Consider the following 22,579-nt stretch of genomic DNA (forward strand, 5'->3'; position numbering starts at 1 on the left):
CAATCCGAGTCGAGTCGAGGCGTTGAGCAGGTGTCTGTTGCTTGTGATTCATCGAACACCCTTTTACAATAAAAGCTATGTTGGATTCCATGCACTTTTAAGGCCTCTCTGAATAGAAGAACCGTGTGCAAGGCCATGGATGGATGGACGGACATTTTCAGACTTTAGCGTATTAGAAATTCAGAATGTAGCAAGCAATAGTTGGATTCTCAATAGTTTCGGGAAACTGAGTTGAGAAATAGGAGCCGAACAAGACGGCCTGGCCCAACATCTGACTAGCTCAGTAGCCCAATCATCTAAACAGAAAGCCCAGTAACCAACCAATGTGACGACCAGAGCCCACGCCGGAGTAGCCCAGCAGCAATCACGCGCCGCCGCCGCACTTTGGTAGTCGCGCACCTCCAGCCAGCGGCCGCCGGCCGCTCTGTCCCACGCGCCCACGCCTCTACAGCTACACCTGTAGGCCACATCCAGAGCCTCCTGCCGCTGCTGTTGGTGGCGACCGGAGATGGACGGGGAAGAAGAGAACGTCGGGCCGTTCCGCCGGACGAGCACCCGCACGCGCCGCATGGCCACGCGCATGGCATCCGCGCTCGCCAGCTCCGACAACCGCGCCCATGTACTCTGATAGGGGTTGGATTCTCCATTACATCGATCGCTCCACCTGATCTATCTATTATAGGAGTAGACTGACCACTCCTGCAGCTTGCCCCTTCCTTCTATTCCAAGCTAGTATTTTCCTCCAAGTTCATGAGTGGCATCTCCATTTCCTCTCGGAGTATTCTTTGTTTTACAGTAAGAATTGCAAAGTTGGTATGTGTACTTAACCTTCTCGACACGGATACATGAATGCATCTTCTGTCTGCTCATGTGTTATAATGTTGAAACGCTCCAATTTTATTTAGGGGATATAGCAGAACCATTTGAAGGGATTGACCTCATTATAGTTTCCATCTTTGAGACGAAGGGGTTGGCCTTTGACGATTTTTGGGTACCCACAGCCAGGTGGCGGAATGCACCCGCCTATTCCCTGAGGGGGAGTACTCGGAGAAGTGCCAAGCTATTAGGCCGATCTAGCTCGGGGGCAAGAACGCAAGAACACACGACATTTAGAGTGGTTCGGGCCGCCGGAGCGTAATACCCTACATCCACTGTGTGGTGTATTGTACTTGTATGAATGAGTCTATCCTCTGCCCCGTCGGGCCTGAGTCATTCTCTAGAGGGTGTCCCCCTTTTATAGTGCAAGGATGACGCGTACATAGGTGTTGGACCCCGACAGATGGGCCCAACAAGGAGGTATACTATACTAAATAGACACTAATAGCGCTACAGTGATGGAGAATCTCTTGCCGGACACGCTTCATCGTCCTGTAGACTCTCTGACCGAGGGTGTCTTCTCCTTTCCCATCGGTGAGGCGCCCGTTGAGGCAGTGTAGGTTGCGGCGTAGACTGTTGGGTCTACCGCGTAGCTGTTATGATACTCTGCCACCGAGTTGTCGTGTCTAACTGGCGTAGTGGACTGACGCGCGTGGCGTAAGTGGTGTCAGCGGCTGTACTGTGCACCTTGGTGACGCGCGACCAACAGCACAGCCTGTGTAACATCCCAAAATTCGCTAAGGCAAATCGTAGGCTAATTAGTTTCAAAATCGAGTTTCCGTCGTTGAGCTCAAGTTTTTCCCTAAAACCCTAACCCTAATTTTTTTCGGGAACGTTCCCTGTTCTGCCCGATCTCCCGATACCCCGATTAACCGAGCCTGATATCTAAATCTCCCGCTGTCCCATCTCCCTTTTAGCCCTCGTCCCGCACGCCACGTGCGACCGGTGCGCGTGCGCGACCGGCCGCGGTCGGCGCCGTGAATCCCGCCCCATCTCTCTCTCTTCTCTTCTCTCTCCCCTCCTTTTCTTTTTCTCTCTCCCATTTTCCATTTTCCTTTTTTCTTCTTTTCTTTTCTTTTCTTCTCTCCTCCCTCTCCTCTCTCCTTCCCTGCGCGCTCGGTGCTCCCTTCCCTCTCCCCTCCCCGAGCACGCCGTGCCCGGCTCCTCCTTCCAAGCGCCGCCACAGCCGCTCCCCTCTGCCGCTCCTGCTCCGCACTCCCCTTCGCCTTCCCCGAGCCGGCCGCTCGCTGCCCCTGCCCTGCACGCAGCGCTTCCCTCCACGCGCACACGCGCGCACGTGCACGCGGCGTGCCGGGCCGCGCCACCCCTCCCCGCTCCCGACCCGCTCTGCTCCGCACGCTTGCTCGCCTCCCGCACGCACGCTCGCTCCGCTCGGCCGCCGGTGCACCTAGCCCCGCGAACGCGCGCGTCCAGCCGACCGCCTGCTGCTCCCTTGTCCCCGCGCACGCATGGCACGCCGCGATGCGACGTCGCTCAACCGCGCACACCACGACACTGGCCGACCGCCGTTGACGCCGCACAGCGCCGGCGACCTCGGTACAGCGCCGCCTGCGACGGTCGCCGCTTGGCCGAGGCATCGTGTCACCTCGCCGTATGCGCCCCGCCCGCCGTTGACGCCGGCACCCGCCCGCGTCCCGCCGAACCTCCACCGCCTTGGCCGCTTATAAAAAGGGGCCGCAGAGCACCCCCGAGCTCCACAGCCACCCCTCTGACCTCCTAGCGCCGCCACTCGCCATTGCCGCCGCTCCCGAGCGACAGCCTCCGCGGAGCTCCCCTCCCTGCAGCACCACGGCCCGAGCCAAGGTAGGCTTTGGGATCCCCGAGATCCCCTCTTCCTTTCCCCCCTCAGGACCGGCCCGCTGACGAGCTCCGTGACGCCGCCTCACGCTCACAACCGCCTGCTGCCACCCGCCACCGTAGAACCGCCCCTTCGGGCCACCATTTCCTCAAATTAAGGGAGGGGATCGACCTCCCACGTCGCCTTCCCCCTTTTTCCCCACTACTTCGGCCGTTCCCGAGGCCCAGGGCCGCCGGCCGAGCGCCGCCGACGCCCCACGGGCCGCCTCCCCTGTTTTCCCGTGGAGAGAGGAGGAAGAAAGGGCCATTTAGCCCAAAACCCCCTCCCCTTTTCTATATTCAGTAAAGGAACCTCCCACCTTTTGACCATTTTGCAAAAGAAACCCCTTCTTTTATTATATTTCAAAACAGACCCTCCCACCTTATGAAAACATTTATAAATAAGCCCTGACCCTTTTTAAAATAACCCAAACCTTTCCGAAAATTTCTAATTAAGCCCTTTCTTTAATTACAACCAAACCCCTGGACCCTGTTTTAAACCCTAAACACCCTGTTAACCTATCATTTCATGCACCAAATGAACTCTGATCAACCCGAAACTCTACCACGCCTTTCTTAACCTAGTTTTGGCCATGCCATTAAGAATCCACCCAAAAATATTACTCCGCACTCCATATCTTATGTGTTCCCGATTCGAGCTCAACGATGGATCTTTATTTTCTGTGTATTGATTGTGTGATTGTTTGTGTGCGCTGTAGACCACGGAGTGAATGAAGGAGAGCCCGTCAACGAGCAGTACTGTGAGCAGGTGGACAAGGACCCGTTCCGCGACCCCGAGCCCGAAGGACAGGAGATCCCAGAAGGCTTTGAAGACGGCAAGTTCAATCCCATCCTTTGATGCTTGTTTCTGTCCTAGTTTTTATAAACACAACCCAATAGCCTGCTTTGTAAAATTGCATATGTTTTGCTTGCATGAAAACACGGTTGGATAGCCACCCCTTGATTTGTGATGATCATTCCTTGACCACCTAGATTAATGTCTGATCTTACTGGGACGTTAATCGATACTAGAATGCTTAGGACTTTACTCATAATATGATTTATTTTATAAAGAAAATGTGTGTGTATGTGGGATGGGATAAATGTGGTGTTTTTGTAAAGAAAGTTTAGACGGGATGGATGGCATTTCTACGGATTTGCCTTTTGGTGTGCTCGTGCCAATGTGGCAGGGCAAAGAAGGGAGATATCCATCTTGTCATGTCTAAGGACCGAGTTGGTGTGTCATCTCACCTAACTCCACCATCGTGCAAACCACTCGACCGTTGAATGGGCAACGGCTTAGCATAAACCCCACTAGTTGATGTGATAGCCATCAGGAGGGCTGAGAGCAATGGGTGACCAAGGAGAAGGGATATGTTCAGTGTGACTTATACCCCGGTCGTACCTCGGAGATAGGTCGATGACCCCTTGGTGAATCCCGTGATGGCGAATCAGGTCTAGCTAAGGTGGGTAATGGCTATGTCGGGATCTACACCGACACTACGGTGTTCGTGTTGTGGTAACCCGCTTGTGGGTAAAGTTGCACACCTCTGCAGAGTTAAAAGTTATTCGAATAGCCGTGCCCATGGTATTGGGCGAGTTACGGTGTGGTCACATAACTAGTGTTTCTTTGGGAATGGGTTAGTGTGAGTTGTTTTGAAAATGTATCCGGCAGCCGTGCCGTGTGCTACGACGGACGGGGAGTCCGGTAGCTGTTTAAAACTTAAACTCAGTGTTACTCAATACAAAAACTGTTTTTCTTAAATGTTTTTCTGCTAAATAAACCCCTGCATAAAAGTTAGCTTTCTGCAAATTAAACCGTAGCCTTATCCTTGTTTTAACCGTGCATGTTATTCTGATATAACCCCCTCCGTGGATGTGGTTGGACTTGCTGAGTACGTTTGTACTCACCCCATTTTTACTTTTTACAGAAGAAGACCCAGACTTCGTACCAGACGACGCCGAGTAGGGTTACCGTTCTACACCCAACCTTGCCTGTGGAACCGGCCCTGTTCGAGATGTTTTCACTGATGCAGTACTCTGAGCCCGAGTTAGACCCCATGTGGGTTGCGGTCTGGTGTTATGTCGTAGCTTGGTTACTTATTATTATTATCTGTATCGAGTGTCCTCCTCGAAGGTTTGTACGGTAATGAACCATCTGATGTAATAAATGTGGCATCAGCCTCCTGGGACTGATGTTTGTATTACATTTAAGTTCTCTCTTATGAGGGGACGCTTCAGCCTGTCAAGAGTCTCCTCGGGCTCTGCTGCGGCAGAGCACTTCTGAACCACCCGCATTAAATGAAATGCGGTAGGTGAGCAAGTCTTCCAGAGGAAGCTTGGTAGCCACGTGCGTGCTTGGGCGGACACGTGGCGGCTCCGGACCCCCCAGGCGGGGTGTCTGTTCCCTCCCGGTGAGGGGTCCGGGACCCCGCGGGGGATCCGGGGCCCCCGGCCGGTTTGGTCCTGAGCACTTTCTTTTCCAGGACACGTGGTGACACCGGACCTGTCCCGAGCGGGAAGCGGGTCCGGGGCTGCTGGTCCGGTGAGATGGAGCCGGACCCCAGGGATCCGGCTGCTCAGCTCCTTAGGGCGTAGTTACGGATAACTACACGAGTCTTGCCATAGTAAGAGGGGGTACCCCAGTCCTGAGGTACCGACAGTGGCCCCCGCGCCCACCTCGGGAGAGGTACGAACCCGCAGGTGGGGCCATTATCATGACGCAATGCTGATTGCGTTAGCGTGCTCATGTCGAGAGCGGGTGCTCCGGACCCCTTCAAGGCCGTAGCACTTGTCGCCAGGTTCAGGTACTAGAGCGCTCTCCATAGGGCAGCGAAGGTGCAGGCTTAGTGTACGGAACCGAGCTAAGCGGACCTCGAACTGCCCAAGGAGCAAGCACTACTTCCCCGGACCCGGCTTCAGGCGACCGTGGCGAGCGGTATCCGCCGGAGCGGGCCACCGGAGTGGACTTGGAGCGACCGTGGCGAGCGGTCTCCGCCGGAGCGGGACACCGGAGTGGACTTGGGGCGACCGTGGGGAGCGGTCTCCACCGGAGCAGGCCACCGGAGTGGACTTGGGGCGACCGTGGCGAGCGGTCTCCGCCAAAGCGGACCACCGGAGTGGACTTGGAGCGACTGTGGCGAGCGGTCTCCGCCGGAGCGGGCCACCGGAGTGGACTTGGAGCGTTGTTGACGATGCCGTGAATTACGCCACCGGACCTTGCAGTGAGGTGTAGGGAACCAGGCCTTATACTAGAAAGGAGCTCGGGACCTCTAGGGACAGCAGTCTCGGATACTAGGGAACTCGTAATAAGGTAGTGAAGTACGTAGGCTTAGGGTACATTAACAGTCTAAGCTACGCGGAGCTTCTCTACCTCAGGATACGGGCACCACTTCTCCGGAGCAAGTCCCTAGAGGTCCGAACTGCCTTCCAGCTAGAAGGGGTGTCCCCACCTGACCACAAGCCAGTAACTCAATTTTGGATTGTTAGCAACAAAAGAAAAGACTCCGTACGGGAGAAAGAAAACATGCAAGCTGAATGGACAAGCGCTATCAGGTTAATGTAAAGATAGGACTGAGGAAGCAGATCTCCTTTATTGCTTGACTCGTGGTGTACATCAGAGGTCGGGATTACGAGGGCGGACCTCTACCGCTCTGGACCACTTGCTGGTGTCGCCTGTTTGTGCGATGAAGCCAGAGGCCGGGTTTACAAGGGCGGACCTTTACCGCTCTGGACCACACGTAGGCACCAAATCATTACAAAGGAGAAACACACTCAATCCTATCTAGTGATAACCTACAGCTGCTGCCCCGTAAGGTGTGCACGTTGCTGGCCGCAGTGGAGCTGCCACCTTGGAGGTTCCTCTCAGTTGTTGGGGGCGAAGGCGCCCTGGACGTGCCTTCACAACATCATCCAGCATAACCTCGGGAGCTTGCGGGGTCCTTCCCAGCATAAGAACTGTTTCATGCTTTAGTTTGCATGAGAACAATTTCTTTGGCTTTGAATGGGAGTGGCCATGCCGTTGCCAGTTGCCACCGGAAACCAGCCCGATGGCTGCCCTTGATGCGCTGAAACCAGCTTGACATCCTGGCGCAGCGGAAAGACGGGTGCTCGTTTGGACGAGCACGGAGCGTGGAGAAGGGCGGTCGTTCGCCGGCTTCGCCTTGGTGCTGGCACAGGGGGCCCGCGCCTGGCGACGGAGGCTGACGCCTGTCTACAGCAGCTCCAAGGATGGCTTGAGCCGGGCGAGGGCGAAGGCGACAAACATCCTTCCGGCTCCAGGCTCCATCTTGAGAGGGAACCTCGAGCCGACGCTGTGCCGCCGCGGGCGACCCCGAGTGGTTGCTTGAGAGAAAACCTTGAGCCGACACTGGAATGGCGTAGGGCGACGCGCAGCAGGCGTCACCCCTGCGCACCACTGTGCCGGCTCTGAGGTGTCGCAGTGGCGACGCACAGCAGACGCCGCTGCCATGTACCACCGCACCGAGGACACTGCCGCTTCGGTGCTGGGGCATGCGGCGCAGGTGGCGCCGTGCCCTTCTTCATCTTCTCGTCGTTGCTGCAGAGGATGAGCTCAACCTCAGAGACGAGGAAGTGAGCGGAGATCTGACCGATGCTTGCACCTTCCCCACGGACGGCGCCAAATGACATAGGATTTTTGGGGGTACCCACAGCCGGGTGGCGGAATGCACCCGCCTATTCCCTGATGGGGAGTACTCGGGGAAGTGCCAAGCTATTAGGCCGATCTAGCTCGAGGGCAAGAATGCAAGAACACACGACATTTAGAGTGGTTCGGGCCGCCGAAGCGTAATACCCTACATCCACTGTGTGGTGTATTGTACTTGTATGAATGAGTCTATCCTCTGCCCCACCGGGCCTGAGTCATTCTCTAGCGGGTGTCCCCCTTTTATAGTGCAAAGAGGACGCGTACATAGGTGTTGGACCCCGACAGATGGGCCCAACAAGGAGGTATACTATACTAAATAGACACTAATAGCGCTACAGTGATGGAGAATCTCTTGCCGGACACGCTTCATCATCCTGTAGACTCTCTGACCGATGGAGTCTTCTCCTTTCCCATCGGTGAGGCGCCCGTTGAGGCAGTGTAGGTTGCGGCGTAGACTGTTGGGTCTACCGCGTAGCCGTTATGATACTCTGTCACCGAGTTGTCGTGTCTAACTGGCGTAGTGGACTAACGCGCGTGGCGTAAGTGGTGTCAGCGGCTGTACTATGCACATGGTGACGCGCGACCAACAACACAGCCTGTCAAGAGTCTCCTCGGGCTCTGCTGCGGCAGAGCACTTCTGAACCACCCGCATTAAATGAAATATGGTAGGTGAGCAAGTCTTCCAGAGGAAGCTTGGTAGCCACGTGCGTGCTTGCGGACACGTGGCGGCTCCGGACCCCCCGGGGTGTCTGTTCCCTCCCGGTGAGGGGTCCGGATAGTATATGGGGGTCCGGGACCCCGCGGGGGGTCCGGGGCCCCCGGCCGATTTGGTCCTGAGCACTTTCTTTTCCAGGACACGTGGTGACACCGGACGTGTCCCGAGCGGGAAGCGGGTCCGATGAGATGGAGCCAGACCCAGGGATCCGGCTGCTCAGCTCCTTAGGGCGTAGTTACGGATAACTACACGAGTCTTGCCATAGCAAGAGGGGGTACCCCAGTCCTGAGGTACCGACAGCCTTATTGGCAAGTAGTTTTGGTAATATATGCTCTAGACGACTCTTTATTTACACTGCTTATTATGTGTCATATGTGTTGTGGTGCCTTTGCTTTTCTCATGGTCTCTTGCCAAAGAACAAAAACTATTAAGAGGGATTTTGGAGCCTTATTCACTTGTCGTATCTCTTAACATGTCAATCATTTATCCTCCTCTTTTGTTTTCATAAAGTCTACAGTCAGAAGGAGCTTTCCCTTCCAATCTTTCAGATTTGTGAAAAGTCTAAACAGACACCTTGATTTGTAATCAAAATACGTGCCAAAAGCTTAGTAACCGTAAGCTCCACTCTACTGTGTAATTCGCTATGCTCTTCCATTGCCATGATGGTATGTTTTGTCTGCCTGTTTTCAGATCCTCTTTCCTTGACATTCTTGGTCTGTCACTCTATAGTATATCCCTGACTGATAAATTATGAAGAATTTAGGTGTTAACTCAGCTTCATCTCATGTAGATCATTTTTGTGCATATAGTTACTGCCTTACTGGTCTATCAATGTGCCTGAAATAATCTCCTTTTTTTGCTACTCTTTGTGAACATATCCATTTCAGGCTGCATTAGCTCGTCTTGAAGCTCTTGAGAGTGATAATGCTGGGGTTGAGGTGGTAGATCTTAATGATGGTGAGTATGGATCTACGGATGAGGAAGACCCTGGTCAGTTTCCTTTCTCATTTACCTTTGGAATGTAAAATCCATGTTCCAAAAAGGATAAGGTTCATACATTATGTAGAAACTCAATTACAATTTACAATTGGGCATGCTAATCTTTGCAGTTTGCAAGCAGAGAATACTGAAACACAGAATGGTTATGCATGATATGTTTTGTTATTGCTTGTTTGCAGAATAAACAGCATTCTTTATTTCTTTTCCTTGCAAAGGAATTGATAAATAAGTTTAAACCAACCTTAACAACTCTTGTAAAAACAACAACACAAATTATTTAAGTTGACCGTGTTATTGCCATCAGGGATGCTATATGATCAGTCATTTAGATATCACATAGCTCCACATGCAACAGCTTCTCAACTATAGAAGTTCATGGGGTTCACTATTTATGGAAATGGTGAATTTAGGCACAGTATATAGGCCTTTTTGGTTGTGGACCAGTGATGTACGTTCAATTCAGATGTCCTAGCCACAGATAGCTAAAGTTCGATTCTGCAGTGATCTAATCGTAGTCGTATTTTGTTTTCTGCTTTTCTTTCTACAGTGCTCATGCAAAAGAAGCAGTCCAAGATCATGAAACGCAAGACAAGGCAAGGGAAAGCTTTGGAGAAGAGGGCAGCAAGATCATTCATGGATGTGCTACAAGAAGTAAGTGATTCTGTGCTGTAAGTTCGTTTCTTATCCTGCTTATTTTGTAGGTCGGGCGCTTAACAGATTTTCACTCTTGAACTGTAATAGGCAAATCTTGAGTCGCTGCCTCTTAATGTCCCAACATATTTGAGGGCTGCTGTTGGTCCACCGAGTACTTCGTCTTGACGCCACTACTGCTCAGTTTGTGGGAGTTCTGCAAATTACACATGCGTGAGGTGTGGGACACGGTTCTGTTCGTGCCGCTGTCAAGTTATCCACAATGACACTCGCTGCCTTAAATTTGTAGCTTGATCTACTGGATAGTACGAGCTATATTTGATGTATATCTAGTCCCCAACGATGCTTCATCTGTGCTTTGATCAGTAGGATATGCTTGCTGTGTGTGTTTCGTACTTCATAGCCAGTGTTGGTTCGGTAAGTGGTATAGTTAGGTACTGCAGTTTCCAGGTAGATCTCTTGTAGACCGACTATACTAGATAGATAACCACAAATTCAAATGTCCTGGTTCCATGCACAGTAAGTCAACAACATCCGATTTAATCAAAACTCTGCCACTGAGCAGCACATGACATGAGCAGTTCCAAGTTCCAACACTAAGCAAGGGCAGCAATGCCGATCTCCCATTCTGTTATAGCATTCGCTGGACATTGACATGGCAACCCAGCAATCGTTGAGGGAAAAAAAATCCCCTTTGGATTCACAATGTTCTTTCAGGATGTACCTTTTTTCACTTGAACTGCATATAGGATCAAGGACTGTATCTTTGTGCCTCAATTAAGGAACTACTCCTTCCATCCTGAAATGCAAGGTATTTTGCTTTGTTCAAAGTTAAATAGTCTAAATTTGACCAAATTTATAGAGATGAATATTAGCATCTAACTCATCAAATAAGTAAATTGTAAAATTATATTTATGATGGATCTAATTATTCTTATTTGATATTTAGAATATTATCACTTTTTCTATAAATTTAATCAAAAACAGTTTGATTTAGGATAAATCAAAATGTCTTACATTTCAGGACAGAAAGTATAGGCAGAATTCATAATTTTCTTTCTGGTTGGTTCAGTTTCGAACCTTGAGTACCGAGCTGATGGATCACAACACTGGATACCATGTCTGACAACAGAAATAGAGCATGTCCTAATTGCACTAAAATGCATAGCCTGTGTATTAGAGTGACTCATTTTCTTGGTTGGCAGATCACAAAAAGGAACACAAATGCAAGCCCCACCTTGTCCGGGAGTTAGGTCAGGGACACCATATGAATGAAACCATCTTAATTTCAGTCACACCAAGATTGTCCCAAGTTTTGTAACTGCAGTGTCCAATATATCACCTAACAAAACCACCCAACGCTGCATACATAGCATCTCTTGCAGACTGAACTCTTCATCAGGAGCGCCATGGTGGAAGCTCATGCCACGCCGGCGACGCCGTTCTTCCCACTGACAAGGCTCCACAAGTACATCGCGATCTTCCTCGTCATCCTCTCATGGATCCTGGTCCACAAGTGGAGCCTGAGGAAGCAGAAAGGCCCAAGATCATGGCCGGTCATCGGCGCGACGGTGGAGCAGCTGAGGAACTACCACAGGATGCACGACTGGCTTGTCGAGTACCTGTCGAAGCACAGGACGGTGACCGTCGACATGCCCTTCACGTCCTACACCTACATCGCGGACCCGGTGAATGTTGAGCATGTCCTCAAGACCAACTTCACCAATTACCCCAAGGTGAATGAACTGAACCAAATAATGTTCAGTTTCTGCAGTACTCAACTGTGTGAATTTTCAGTAGTGAAAACTGATTCAAATGTCTGAACACTGTGTAGGGAGACGTGTACAGATCCTACATGGATGTGCTGCTCGGCGACGGCATATTCAACGCCGACGGCGAGTTGTGGAGGAAGCAGAGGAAGACGGCGAGCTTCGAGTTTGCCTCCAAAAACCTGAGAGATTTCAGCGCCATTGTGTTCAGAGAATACTCACTGAAGCTGTCAGGCATACTGAGCCAAGCATCCAAGACAGGCAAAGTTGTGGACATGCAGGTGGATCATCTGTTCACCACTCCCTTGCCAACATGAGCATTTCTTGGGCAGTCATTGTTCTAACACGAGAGCTATTTTAAATTCAGGAACTGTACATGAGGATGACGCTGGACTCGATCTGCAAGGTTGGGTTCGGGGTTGAGATCGGCACGCTGTCGCCGGATCTCCCCGAGAACAGCTTCGCCCAGGCGTTTGACGCCGCCAACATCATCGTCACGCTGCGGTTCATCGACCCGCTGTGGCGCCTGAAGAGGTTCTTCCACGTCGGGTCAGAGGCTCTCCTCGAGCAGAGCATCAAGCTCGTGGACGAGTTCACCTACAGCGTCATCCGCCGGAGGAAGGCCGAGATCGTCGAGGCCCGGGCCAGCGGCAAGCAAGAGAAGGTAATTGCTTGGTTCTTTTTATTTCTTCATCGTCTTAGATGGGATGGATGGAGAACGGGCACGACGATGATGTGTGAGGGCAACGAACAGATCAAGCACGACATCCTGTCGCGGTTCATCGAGCTCGGCGAGACCGGCGAGGACAGCGGCGGCCTCGGGGACGACAAGAGCCTCCGGGACGTGGTGCTCAACTTCGTGATCGCCGGGCGGGACACGACGGCGACGACGCTGTCGTGGTTCACCTACATGGCCATGTCGCACCCGGACGTGGCCGAGAAGCTGCGCCGCGAGCTGCGCGCGTTCGAGGCGGAGCACGCGCGCGAGGAGGGCGTGGCACTGGTGCCCTGCGGCGGCCCCGACGCCGACGACGACAAGGCGTTCGCCGCCCGCGTGGCGCAGTTCGCGAGCCTCCTCAACTACGACAGCCTCGGCAAGCTGGTGTACCTCCACGCCTGCGTCACCGAGACGCTCCGCCTCTACCCCGCCGTCCCTCAGGTGAGCATGCGCGACCTCCGACGACTGGTCAGCCGTGCTGACTACTGAGAGAGAGAGAGAGAGAGAGAGAGAGAGAGAGAGAGAGAGAGAGAGAGAGAGAGAGAGAGAGAGAGAGAGAGAGAGAGAGAGAGAGACTGACCTTCCAATCCAATTCAACAATGCAGGACCCGAAGGGGATCCTGGAGGACGACGTGCTGCCGGACGGGACGAAGGTGAGGGCCGGTGGCATGGTGACGTACGTGCCCTACTCGATGGGGCGGATGGAATACAACTGGGGCGCCGACGCGGCGAGGTTCCGGCCGGAGCGGTGGATCAACGAGGACGGCGCGTTCCGGAACGCGTCGCCGTTCAAGTTCACGGCGTTCCAGGCGGGGCCGAGGATCTGCCTGGGCAAGGACTCGGCGTACCTGCAGATGAAGATGGCGCTGGCCATCCTGTGCCGCTTCTACCGGTTCCAGCTGCTGGAGGGGCACCCCGTCGAGTACCGCATGATGACCATCCTCTCCATGGCGCACGGCCTCAAGCTCCGAGTCTCCAGGGCCATCTGAGTATTATTTCGTTAGTTGATTGCATCCTAGTCGCCTAGATGTTGTGATCTTTGGGATATCGAGAGATGTGATGATGAGTCAATAATCTGAATCTGCTATACATACTATTGCCTGCCGGTTCAGATTTCAGATTGTATCGAGTATTCGAGTGTCGACCAGTCAGCATGAGCTCAGAGCGTGTGACATTATTATTTCTGAGCACAGATCAAGAGATCATACAAGGACGTGAAGGTGATGATAGAGGAAAATTGGAACTAGGTGCTGATCTATTTTTATAAGTTTTTCTCTTTTAAAACAGTTTTTCTCCAGATTAGACAAGGCTTTGTTGGCATTCTGACCCATACCAATGTAAGCATCTCTCAAAGACAGGGCGGGGGCATCTGACATCAGCAAAAGACCAAGCTAGGATACAGTTTTTCCTCTTTTAAAACAGTTTTTCTCCAGATTAGACAAGGCTTTGTTGGCATTCTAACCCATACCAGCGTAAGCAGATTATTTCGGATTTCAGCATCCACTGCTGTACATCGCAAGCCATGAAACTTGCATGGAACCTACAATTTAGAACCAATGTATGAAATGAAAACCCATGTATATCCTGTGTCCAGGCCTCCAGGGTTTAGATTAACACAATATATAGTTTGGCATCCGTAGCAGCCTCAAAATAATATGGGATAGTAGTTGGAAGCTTACTGTTCCCTCTCTTCCTCCTGTGCTTCGTTCGCACAAGCTTTAACACACAAAGTTCAAAGGAATAGGCCGAAACCCTGTTAGGACTTTATTTAATCCTGCACAGGCTTGCAACAACCCCTCCATATATAGCTCCATGTCTTCATAGATAAGGTAGCAGAAAAATGATCTAATACGGAATTTATTTAATAACATTTTGATGTAGTAACTACAGTCGACAGGAATAATCGTTGATGCTTCAGTTTTTTTTTTTAAGAAAAAGACTGTCAAAATTCCAATTGATAAAAATCAATATTTGTTGTTTCATAAAATAAAAACTACCATTGCGAAATTGCAGAAAATAGAATGAACTGAAATCTTTCCATTTCAAATTTTGAAATCATATTTTATTTGTTCCAGCATTTCTAGGAACATCAAATAGCAATCTTGTGTTTCTGTTACATACCTGTTATAGCACATAAAATTTGTAGGGCACATATGATAATTTGTTAGTAAAAGCGCATAAGACAAGTGGAATATGTGTATAAGAAGGTACATCAGATAGTAATATTCACTTTAAACGAGGAACTATGAGCAACTAGTGAAGTTTCTAATTTTAGTGTGGCAATGGGCATGCGACAGCTGCCATATAATTGTGGAAATGTGAAAATATCAATAGGGAACCACTACACTATTTTTTTTTTAATCTTGCAAGCATTCAGCAGGTGGTGGTGAATATCTAAAGATTTAGTAGTCAAGATTTAGTTTTTGCCTTCCCAAAAAGGTGCATTCAGGGTTCACGAATCATATACCTTCTAAAAAGAAAAAAGAAAAAAGAAAAATCAGTTTATATTTGGGTTCAACATAACGTACTGGGAATGGATGATATGTGTAAACAAGAAAAATGTCTCGCTTCTCAAGAGATAGACGGATAAGGGATCTAGTATGACGTGGATCCTATATTGTTTCGTACCCAGATCTAATATGATGTGGGTCCTATATTGTTTCGTACCGCCGCTACACATGTGTGTCGTGGCGGTAGTATAGATAGAGACACCATCCACGATCGCGTGCCTATAAATACATTGTCCCATCGCAACATTAGGCACCATTTTTAATCTAAGAAGGGCTCCTTGCGGCTCGCAACAATTATCCTTATGTCTTTGCAGGTCATTGTAAATCTTATTTTCACGAGAGGCATAGAACATTATAGACCATATGCAAATACACGGCACAGTCATATGAAAGCCTAAGGGGGCTTCAGCTGATGATCTTCAGATTGATGAATTCACTATAGCCGCTTAATTTTAAAGGGCACGCCGCTTAGTAACTAAGGTTGAGGCATCAACCCTGGAATTCCATGGATGGAGAAAACAAGTATGTTGGTGAGTGCAACTAAACTTCATCCGATAGCATCAATTTGCATTGCAGCTTGCTTGGTTTTCTATTTCCCTTTTCCAAGTGAGTCTTAGTTAATTTTCAACATTTTGGTGTGTAGGTCTACCTTGTTTGGAAAGTCTATGCGATCGAGTCCTTAATTTTTCATATTTTGCATTTAGTTGCTCCAAGAGCTGGCCGAATAGGATTATTTTTCCTTAGAACTTCTTAAAATCCAAACGAAAGCAATCAAGTTGCCTAGTGTACATAGAACCCCATGTCATCTTACCTTAGACTACACGCATGTTTTCTTGTAACTCATTAGTAAAAATTCATAGTGGGGAGATTGCAACTTGCAATTCCAGATAAATACGTATTAGACTCAGCATATAAGCGTAGCGTGATTGTGCAAGCCAAATCATGCGTATCAGATGGGAAATCTGAAGGAATGGGATATACACAACCAGAGGGCTGACCTGCACTATCTGCTGATTCCGAGAGGAAGGAATGCAGCTAATTCACGTGAAACAAGTTGATCACACAACCTCATTGCACTATAAGACACACCGACCTTCTACAATTTCAGCAAGAAATCCAATCATACATTCCAGTAAAGTAGAAATAGATACAACAAAGGTCACAAAATGCCAACTTTTTATCCAAATACACATCAGCTTCCTCTATCCTGGAGCATAAGCCGTGCCGCCTCAGATAAAAGTCTGAATAGAGTGTAAGAAACACCTAAGCTAAAGCATGGAAATAAGTAACAGAAGAAAGAAAGCACCTAACAAATCCAAACATGACCACAAGAACCAAAACTTCTGACTGTACCTATGTGCATTTGGATAAGCAACAGAACCACTTTTTAGAGTGATAAACATGCATTAAACTGAAAAGCTCGAAAAGGGGGGTTTGTGTTGCTAGGATGAGGTATTCTTTGCTTCTGAAACAAAATTTTCTTGAGCTATAAATACCTCATCCCAGGCCATCACCATTTCACCAGTACATGACTTCCATCTCTTATAGAACTTGTCCATTTAGTTTGAGGCATGTTGTGCTTTAAAATACACCCTTTTCTTTAGCATTCAGGAGTTATGGAGGTGCTGACTTGTTACATACTCGGTTCTGTTTTCAGTTCAAGGACGCTGATGGCTTCAGCTTTGATGAACCATTGGGTTGTTGGTCATTCATCTCATCGTGAATATGCAAGCAACCGATCTGATGGTTGCTTGAAGATATTGACTCGGAACTACAATGGGATAAAAGGGAAGAAATTCATGCCCACAGAAAAGGTTACCTAAACTGGTTGGCAGATCACTAGAGCTGTACCAAAAGATCCCAAAAAGGTAATTTCTATAGTAATAAAAAACTAACTCTAATGTTTGGACATATCTGAATCACAAAACACACAAGTTCCCATAAAGGTAATCCAGATAGAATAAAGCCAATATAGATTATCCAGTCCAGATCAATCTATGTCAAATACTGAGTATCAAGCAGTTCCTAGAGGACAGGATCTAAAGATTTTAGAAAACCATGCTGCCTCTTAACTTTCTGCAGACACGGGATTTTAATGCAAATATTCAGTCAACATGGTATGGCTTCAGGAAGAAATTTCTATATGAATAGCAATTAAGTTACACCACTCCATTACTTTAGGAACAGATAATTCACTGGGTGGTTTAATTTTGAAGAGATTTAGCTGCTTGGTCAGACATATAATGCAATAATGAAAAGTACAATATTCTAAAAATTGTTGGTTGAAGACGCCTTCTCTATCTAAGTTACTGTTAAGTTTGCCTCAAAACAGAGAAATCTATCAGTTTCGTTAAAAAATGACACAACTCAAACGTTCATTCAAACACATGCTGAAGCACGACAAAGATGGAAATGATATTCAGTTGGGGTATTAGGGTATTCGCACAAAGTGGTGGGAGAAGGACATGGTGGACAACATGAAGAATATCAAATCACAAGAAGATTTTGATAAACAGCTATTAATGGCTGGAGATAAGTTCACAGTGGTGCATTTCTTTTCACCTAGCTGTGGAGCTTGCAAGGGCCTACACTCAAAGGTAAGAAAGGACAAGCATGCAGATTCAACAATATTACAATTATACGGTGTTCTACGTAACTTCATGTTGATATAATACCTTTTTTGTCATGTCCGCAAAGGTACATCAATTTGCCAGGATGCATCCAGGACTGCAATTTCTCATGGTTAATTATAATGAACAGACAGAGATCTGCAAGAAGCTCAATGTCTATGTCTTGCCATTGTTCCGCTTTTACAGAGGTGCTGAAGGTCGTATCTGTAGCTTCAGTTGCACTATTTCAACTGTAAGTATCAGGTGATCTCTATTTGTGAATACATCCTATTAAGCTATTTTAAACTAGAATTTTGTGATATTTCAGATTCATAAGTTCAAAGATGCTCTGAAAAGGCATGGGGTTCAGACTGAGAGTCTTGCAACAGAAAAGAGCTTGGAAGAACCTGAATCCAAGAGCTTTACCCCACCTTCTGATATTCCAAATGCAAGTGATCCTTCACTGAACATGGATGGAGGTGACGGTTGGGTTGAACCAAGCAATGAATAAATCAATTTGCTGCAGACTGCCGAGTTCGATAGTTTTTATATATGCATATAGAAGCTTTGTAATTTAAAATTAGGCCCATATGCTCTTGAACCGGCAATTTGTTTCAAAATTTTGAGGGCTAATAAACATTAAATGTATATCTAGTTCTGTAACTCTAAAGCATTTTAAGCTTCTTTGACTCTTTGTATTTCATTTCCTGGTGTACTGTGCAGTAAATCCTTACCTTCATGGCTTCATTTCTTTTTCTACATAAGCATGGAGAAGATTCTCTCCATGGCGTTCACGTCTTCAGGGCCATGTGGTTATTTGATCCAAATTATGGATGTAATCTTTGTGTAACTGGGTGTCTGAGGCAGCCATTTAATCCGTCAATAATCTGACTCTTATATATGCAACCGATGCAATCTGCCATGTATGCTGTTCTAACTAGATGCGTAGGATGTTGGCCTCTCCAATCAATTTGTTCTGGTTGTCACCAATGGTAGTAATTAGTGAAGAGTCTGAGTGTGTCAGAAATTGCTTACGGTAAAGCATGGAAATATGAGCGGGATCCGGGCATCCGACGGGGTCGCGCGGCAGGTCGCGGTCCTTCGGGTGCCGGCAGACCATGGAGGCGTAGGATACGGCATCCTCTCGCGGCGTTTCGTCGAACACGTCGAGAGCGGCCGCAGCCACGCGAGGTCGGCGAGATTTTCACGGGCGGGAATGATGTCGCCATGGACGAGTCGTCGCGGAAAGCGGAAGCATACGGGGCTTGAGAAAGGTGCTGTGGAGGCGGTGAAGCGAACGGAAAGGAACGACGCGGCGGCGCCGTCATCGGGGACGAGGACACGCCGACGAGCAGCGAGAGCGGAGCGGTGCCTTTGAACCGTCAGATCGGTTATGTGCGGCTGGTAACGCCGTGGGGCCTATTTACCGAACATGTCCTTAGCCGTACCCACTCCATAAACCTCGTAAACACAAAAAAAAATCGTCACATCGAATATTTCGATACATACATGGAGTACTAAATAAAATTTATTTACAAAATTTTTTATATAGATGGGTTGTAAATCGCGAGACGAATCTAATTAGCCTATTTAATCCATGTTTGCAACAGTGATGCTACAGTAATCATCCGCTAATTATTAATTAATCATGAATTAATTAGCATCATTAGATTCGTCTCGTGATTTACAACCCATCTGTGCAAAAAATTTTACAAATAAACTTCATTTAGTACTTCAAATTAAAAAGATTCCAACACAAAAAGTTTTTGCGTTTCATCTAAACAAACCCTTAGTATTTCAGAGTCCCTTCAAACACACAACACACTCGAAATTGGAACTCGATCCAGTTTCGGAGGATTTTGAACCGTTGGATCAAATTCGTGCGGCTCGGAATGGCGTGGAGCGAACTGGCAGCGGCTATTTTTCCATATACCCTTATAGTTTGATATTTCTCTCAAATGCACCCCCTAAATGGATCGCGATTTGGGCTCTGTTTGGTTTGTTCTGTAGCATAAGTATAAGTAGTATAAATTTTGACTAGTAATTAGAGGTACTAAACAAAGACTGTTTACATAATTAACTTCACAATCCCTGTGTTACTTTGCGAGACGAATTTAATGAGTCCTTTGACCACACGATTAGAGTATAGTTACTGTATCATCACTGTAGCCAATCACCAATTAATTACCATCATTAGATTCGTTGTCTAAAGTTATATTCATCCGTGAAAAGATTTTACAAATAAATTTCATTTAGTACTCCACTTCGTGTATGGAAGATTCTTTTTGTAGAGTGAGTATCGCAAGGAAAATGGAAAACAAAAGTCGTTGGGGTGACTCTGAACCGTCAGATCGAGTGCGAACAGAAACGGCAGGTGGAATTTAAACAAACGACCTTTCATTGACCCTACGGCGGCGGCGGCCGGCGACCGGGCGACGGGTGTATCCGCCGCCGCTTCGAGCTTTTCCTGAGAAGAGCGCTGTCCTCGCGGTGGATCCGGGCACTATACTATAGTGGTGTAGGCCGTCATCTCGGTGCGGCGCTGCGACGAAGAGGGCACAGTCGCCGGCGGCGGGGCGGCGAGCGAGTTCGGGGTGCGAGCTCGCAGCCTGGAGACCATGAAGTGGAAATTTCTTCGTCGTGCTCTCAATGCATGCACCGAATTGAAGCAGCTACTTTGGAGACGCTGAACCAATTGCGCGCGTGCCCCCTGCCGCGCTTGCGACAGCGATGCTGCGCAAGTCCGGCACCCAGCGCCGGCAGCCGGCGCTTTGGCGGCGGTGCCGCAGCCTCCGCCAGATCAAGCAGCTCCACGCGCTCATGGTGCTCCGGGGCTTCCTCTCCGACCCCTCCGCGCTCCGCGAGCTCATCTTCGCCTCCGCGGTGGCTGTCCGCGGCGGCATGGCGCACGCCCGTCTCGTGTTCGACCGAATCCCGCACCCGGACCGGTTCATGTACAACACCCTCATCCGCGGTGCCGCGCACAGTGACGTGCCCCGGGACGCCCTCTCCATCTACGCGCGCATGGCCCGGCACCGCAGCGACTGCGGCGGCGGCGTGAGGCCGGACAAGCTCACGTTCCCGTTTGTGCTTCGCGCCTGCGCCGCAATGGGCGCAGGGGGCACCGGGGCGCAGGTCCACGCGCACGTCGCCAAGGCTGGGTGCGAGTCTGACGCTTTCGTCAGGAACGCGCTCATCGGCATGCACGCGAGCTGCGGGGATCTAGAGGTGGCAGCTGCGCTGTTCGACAGCGGGGCGCGCGGGGATGCTGTAGCGTGGTCGGCGATGATCTCTGGCTGCGCAGGAGAGGGGACATTTTTGCTGCCCGGGAGCTGTTCGACGAGAGCCCTGTGAAGGACCTCGTGTCCTGGAATGTGATGATCACAGCGTATGCTAAGCGGGGAGAGATGGCCATGGCAAGGGAGCTGTTCGACCATGTTCCTGAGCGTAATGTCGTGTCGTGGAACGCCATGATTTCTGGGTACGTAAGATGTGTCTCTCTCAGGGATGCGATGGAACTCTTTGAGCAGATGCAGTGCATGGGAGAAAAGCCAGATACTGTCACGGTGCTCAGCTTGTTGTCAGCCTGTTCTGACTCTGGGGCTCTCGATGTTGGCCGGAGGCTCCACTCCTATCTGTCAGAGAGGTTTTCAAGAACTAGTCTTACCACTATTCTTGGAAACGCACTGGTTGACATGTATGCAAAGTGTGGGAGCATGAAGAGCGCACTGGTTAACAAGGACGCTCTGGTCGATGCGAGATAAGGATGTCTCGACTTGGAATTCCATCATAGGAGGAAATGCATTGCATGGACATGTCAACGAGTCCATGGATATGTTCGAGAAAATGCTTAAGGGAAATGTCAAGCCTGATGAAATCACCTTTGTTGCTGTCCTTGTTGCTTGTAGCCATGGCGGGATGGTTGACCGGGGGCATAAGTACTTCAACTTGATGCAACAACGGTACAGGATTGAGCCCAATATCAAGCACTATGGCTGCATGGTTGACATTCTGAGTCGTGCAGGATTGCTCAAAGAAGCGTTTGAGTTCATAGACACAATGAAGGTCGAGCCTAATTCTGTCATATGGAGGACCCTGCTTGGGGCTTGTAGGATCCATGGTGAAATTGAACTGGCTGAATATGTGAACCGGGAACTTCTAAAGGCAAGGAATGATGCAAGTGGTGATTATGTGCTTCTATCAAACATTTATGCTTCAGTTGGAGAATGGCTGGGGTCAGAGAAAATGAGAAATTTGATGGACGACACTGGTGTCAACAAGGAGGCAGGCCGTGCAGTTATTGATGGCAGTTCAAAGGATCTAGTGCAATCTTGTAGACAGTTCTAATTGTGTGCTAGATTCAAATGATTTTTTGTCTATCATGCTTCCAGCTGCAGGGTCAAGAGATACCTTGGCCTGTTCTTCTGTCAATGAAGAGCAAAAGGCCCAGTATCACTTCCATGCTATTATTGGCTCCAATCATGCTAGAGACATTGCTGATGTTTTTCACAGAAATGCAGCTAAAAGGGCATGCAAGTCTGCTCTGATCAATTGATATGCATCCACTTGTCCTTGTTATACAATATTAATTTTATGACAAAATCATGCAAGCAAAACACACTTCAATCTATGCAGCCACCAAGTGAAACCAATGATCTATGACTCTTGCATATTGTACACCCTGCCAAGGAAACTAGTCATTCCACTGTATTTGATATGATGCAGGTTGGTGTTAACATTCCAGTCTAGCAGATAAAGGGGAGCGCAAGAACCAGCTCAAATGTAGCGGTGATATTTGGAAACATGTACTGCTTTCTGGGTATATGAGTGGCTGCAATCCTACTTGAACTCAACCATAAAACTATGAGATGGGTCATGTGCCATGATCCGTGCCATCTTATATACAAGCTGGCGATACAACTATATAAAATGATTATCTCGAGCCCAGACAATATATATCCGGTTGAATATCCGAAACCCGTTTTATATGACAATATAGTAAGAGCAATAAGTACTTCCTAAAAGCATTTACACGCTATATATAACATTCACACATATAAACAAGAGGTAATAAATAGTAAATAATTTTCTAAATCAATTTAAAAAAATTTAATAGTTTAAATAGACAAAAATATTATTAAGTATACTATAAAACAAGAGTTTTTATTCGAAACGGTTATCCATTGGGTATCCATGGGAGAAAAACCAA

At 48.7% G+C, this 22,579-nt stretch overlaps 2 protein-coding genes and 1 pseudogene across 6 annotated transcripts; all 3 read left to right on the forward strand.

Moving 5' to 3' along the window:
- The first annotated feature begins 383 nt into the window (after positions 1 to 383).
- Positions 384 to 13,334, forward strand: LOC120692139 (cytochrome P450 704B1-like). Of its 5 annotated transcripts, none has more exons than XM_039975376.1 (8): positions 384 to 813; positions 9,002 to 9,104; positions 9,661 to 9,764; positions 9,855 to 11,500; positions 11,599 to 11,814; positions 11,901 to 12,197; positions 12,288 to 12,692; positions 12,857 to 13,334. In XM_039975376.1, exons 4-8 carry the CDS (start codon positions 11,174 to 11,176, stop codon positions 13,238 to 13,240), a joined length of 1,629 nt encoding a protein of 542 aa, XP_039831310.1. In that variant the 5' UTR covers positions 384 to 813; positions 9,002 to 9,104; positions 9,661 to 9,764; positions 9,855 to 11,173; the 3' UTR covers positions 13,241 to 13,334. The 5 variants fall into 5 exon arrangements, with proteins under 5 accessions (XP_039831310.1, XP_039831312.1, XP_039831313.1 ...); XM_039975378.1 differs by having other exon boundaries at positions 384 to 633; XM_039975379.1 differs by lacking the exon at positions 384 to 813 and adding an exon at positions 8,414 to 8,435.
- LOC120689380 (SWR1 complex subunit 6-like) lies at positions 509 to 9,785 on the forward strand. The gene is made up of 3 exons (XM_039971669.1): positions 509 to 619; positions 9,002 to 9,104; positions 9,661 to 9,785. The coding sequence occupies exons 1-3, from the start codon at positions 509 to 511 to the stop codon at positions 9,783 to 9,785; spliced, it is 339 nt and encodes a 112-aa protein (XP_039827603.1).
- Positions 13,335 to 19,745: 6,411 nt separating the features above from the next.
- LOC120693344 lies at positions 19,746 to 21,948 on the forward strand (annotated as a pseudogene).
- The last annotated feature ends 631 nt before the right edge of the window (positions 21,949 to 22,579 follow it).

Source organism: Panicum virgatum, chromosome 9N (assembly GCF_016808335.1).
Source record: "Panicum virgatum strain AP13 chromosome 9N, P.virgatum_v5, whole genome shotgun sequence".
Classification (NCBI taxonomy): Eukaryota; Viridiplantae; Streptophyta; class Magnoliopsida; order Poales; family Poaceae; genus Panicum; species Panicum virgatum.

Coding starts and splice junctions, on each gene's coding strand:
- LOC120689380 (XM_039971669.1), top strand. CDS start 509: ATGGACGGGGAAGAAGAGAACGTCGGGCCGTTCCGCCGGACGAGCACC. Junction 620..9,001: donor GCTCCGACAACCGCGCCCAT/GTACTCTGATAG, acceptor TATCCATTTCAG/GCTGCATTAGCTCGTCTTGA. Junction 9,105..9,660: donor TACGGATGAGGAAGACCCTG/GTCAGTTTCCTT, acceptor TTCTTTCTACAG/TGCTCATGCAAAAGAAGCAG.
- LOC120692139 (XM_039975376.1), top strand. CDS start 11,174: ATGGTGGAAGCTCATGCCACGCCGGCGACGCCGTTCTTCCCACTGACA. Junction 11,501..11,598: donor ACTTCACCAATTACCCCAAG/GTGAATGAACTG, acceptor AACACTGTGTAG/GGAGACGTGTACAGATCCTA. Junction 12,198..12,287: donor CCAGCGGCAAGCAAGAGAAG/GTAATTGCTTGG, acceptor GGCAACGAACAG/ATCAAGCACGACATCCTGTC.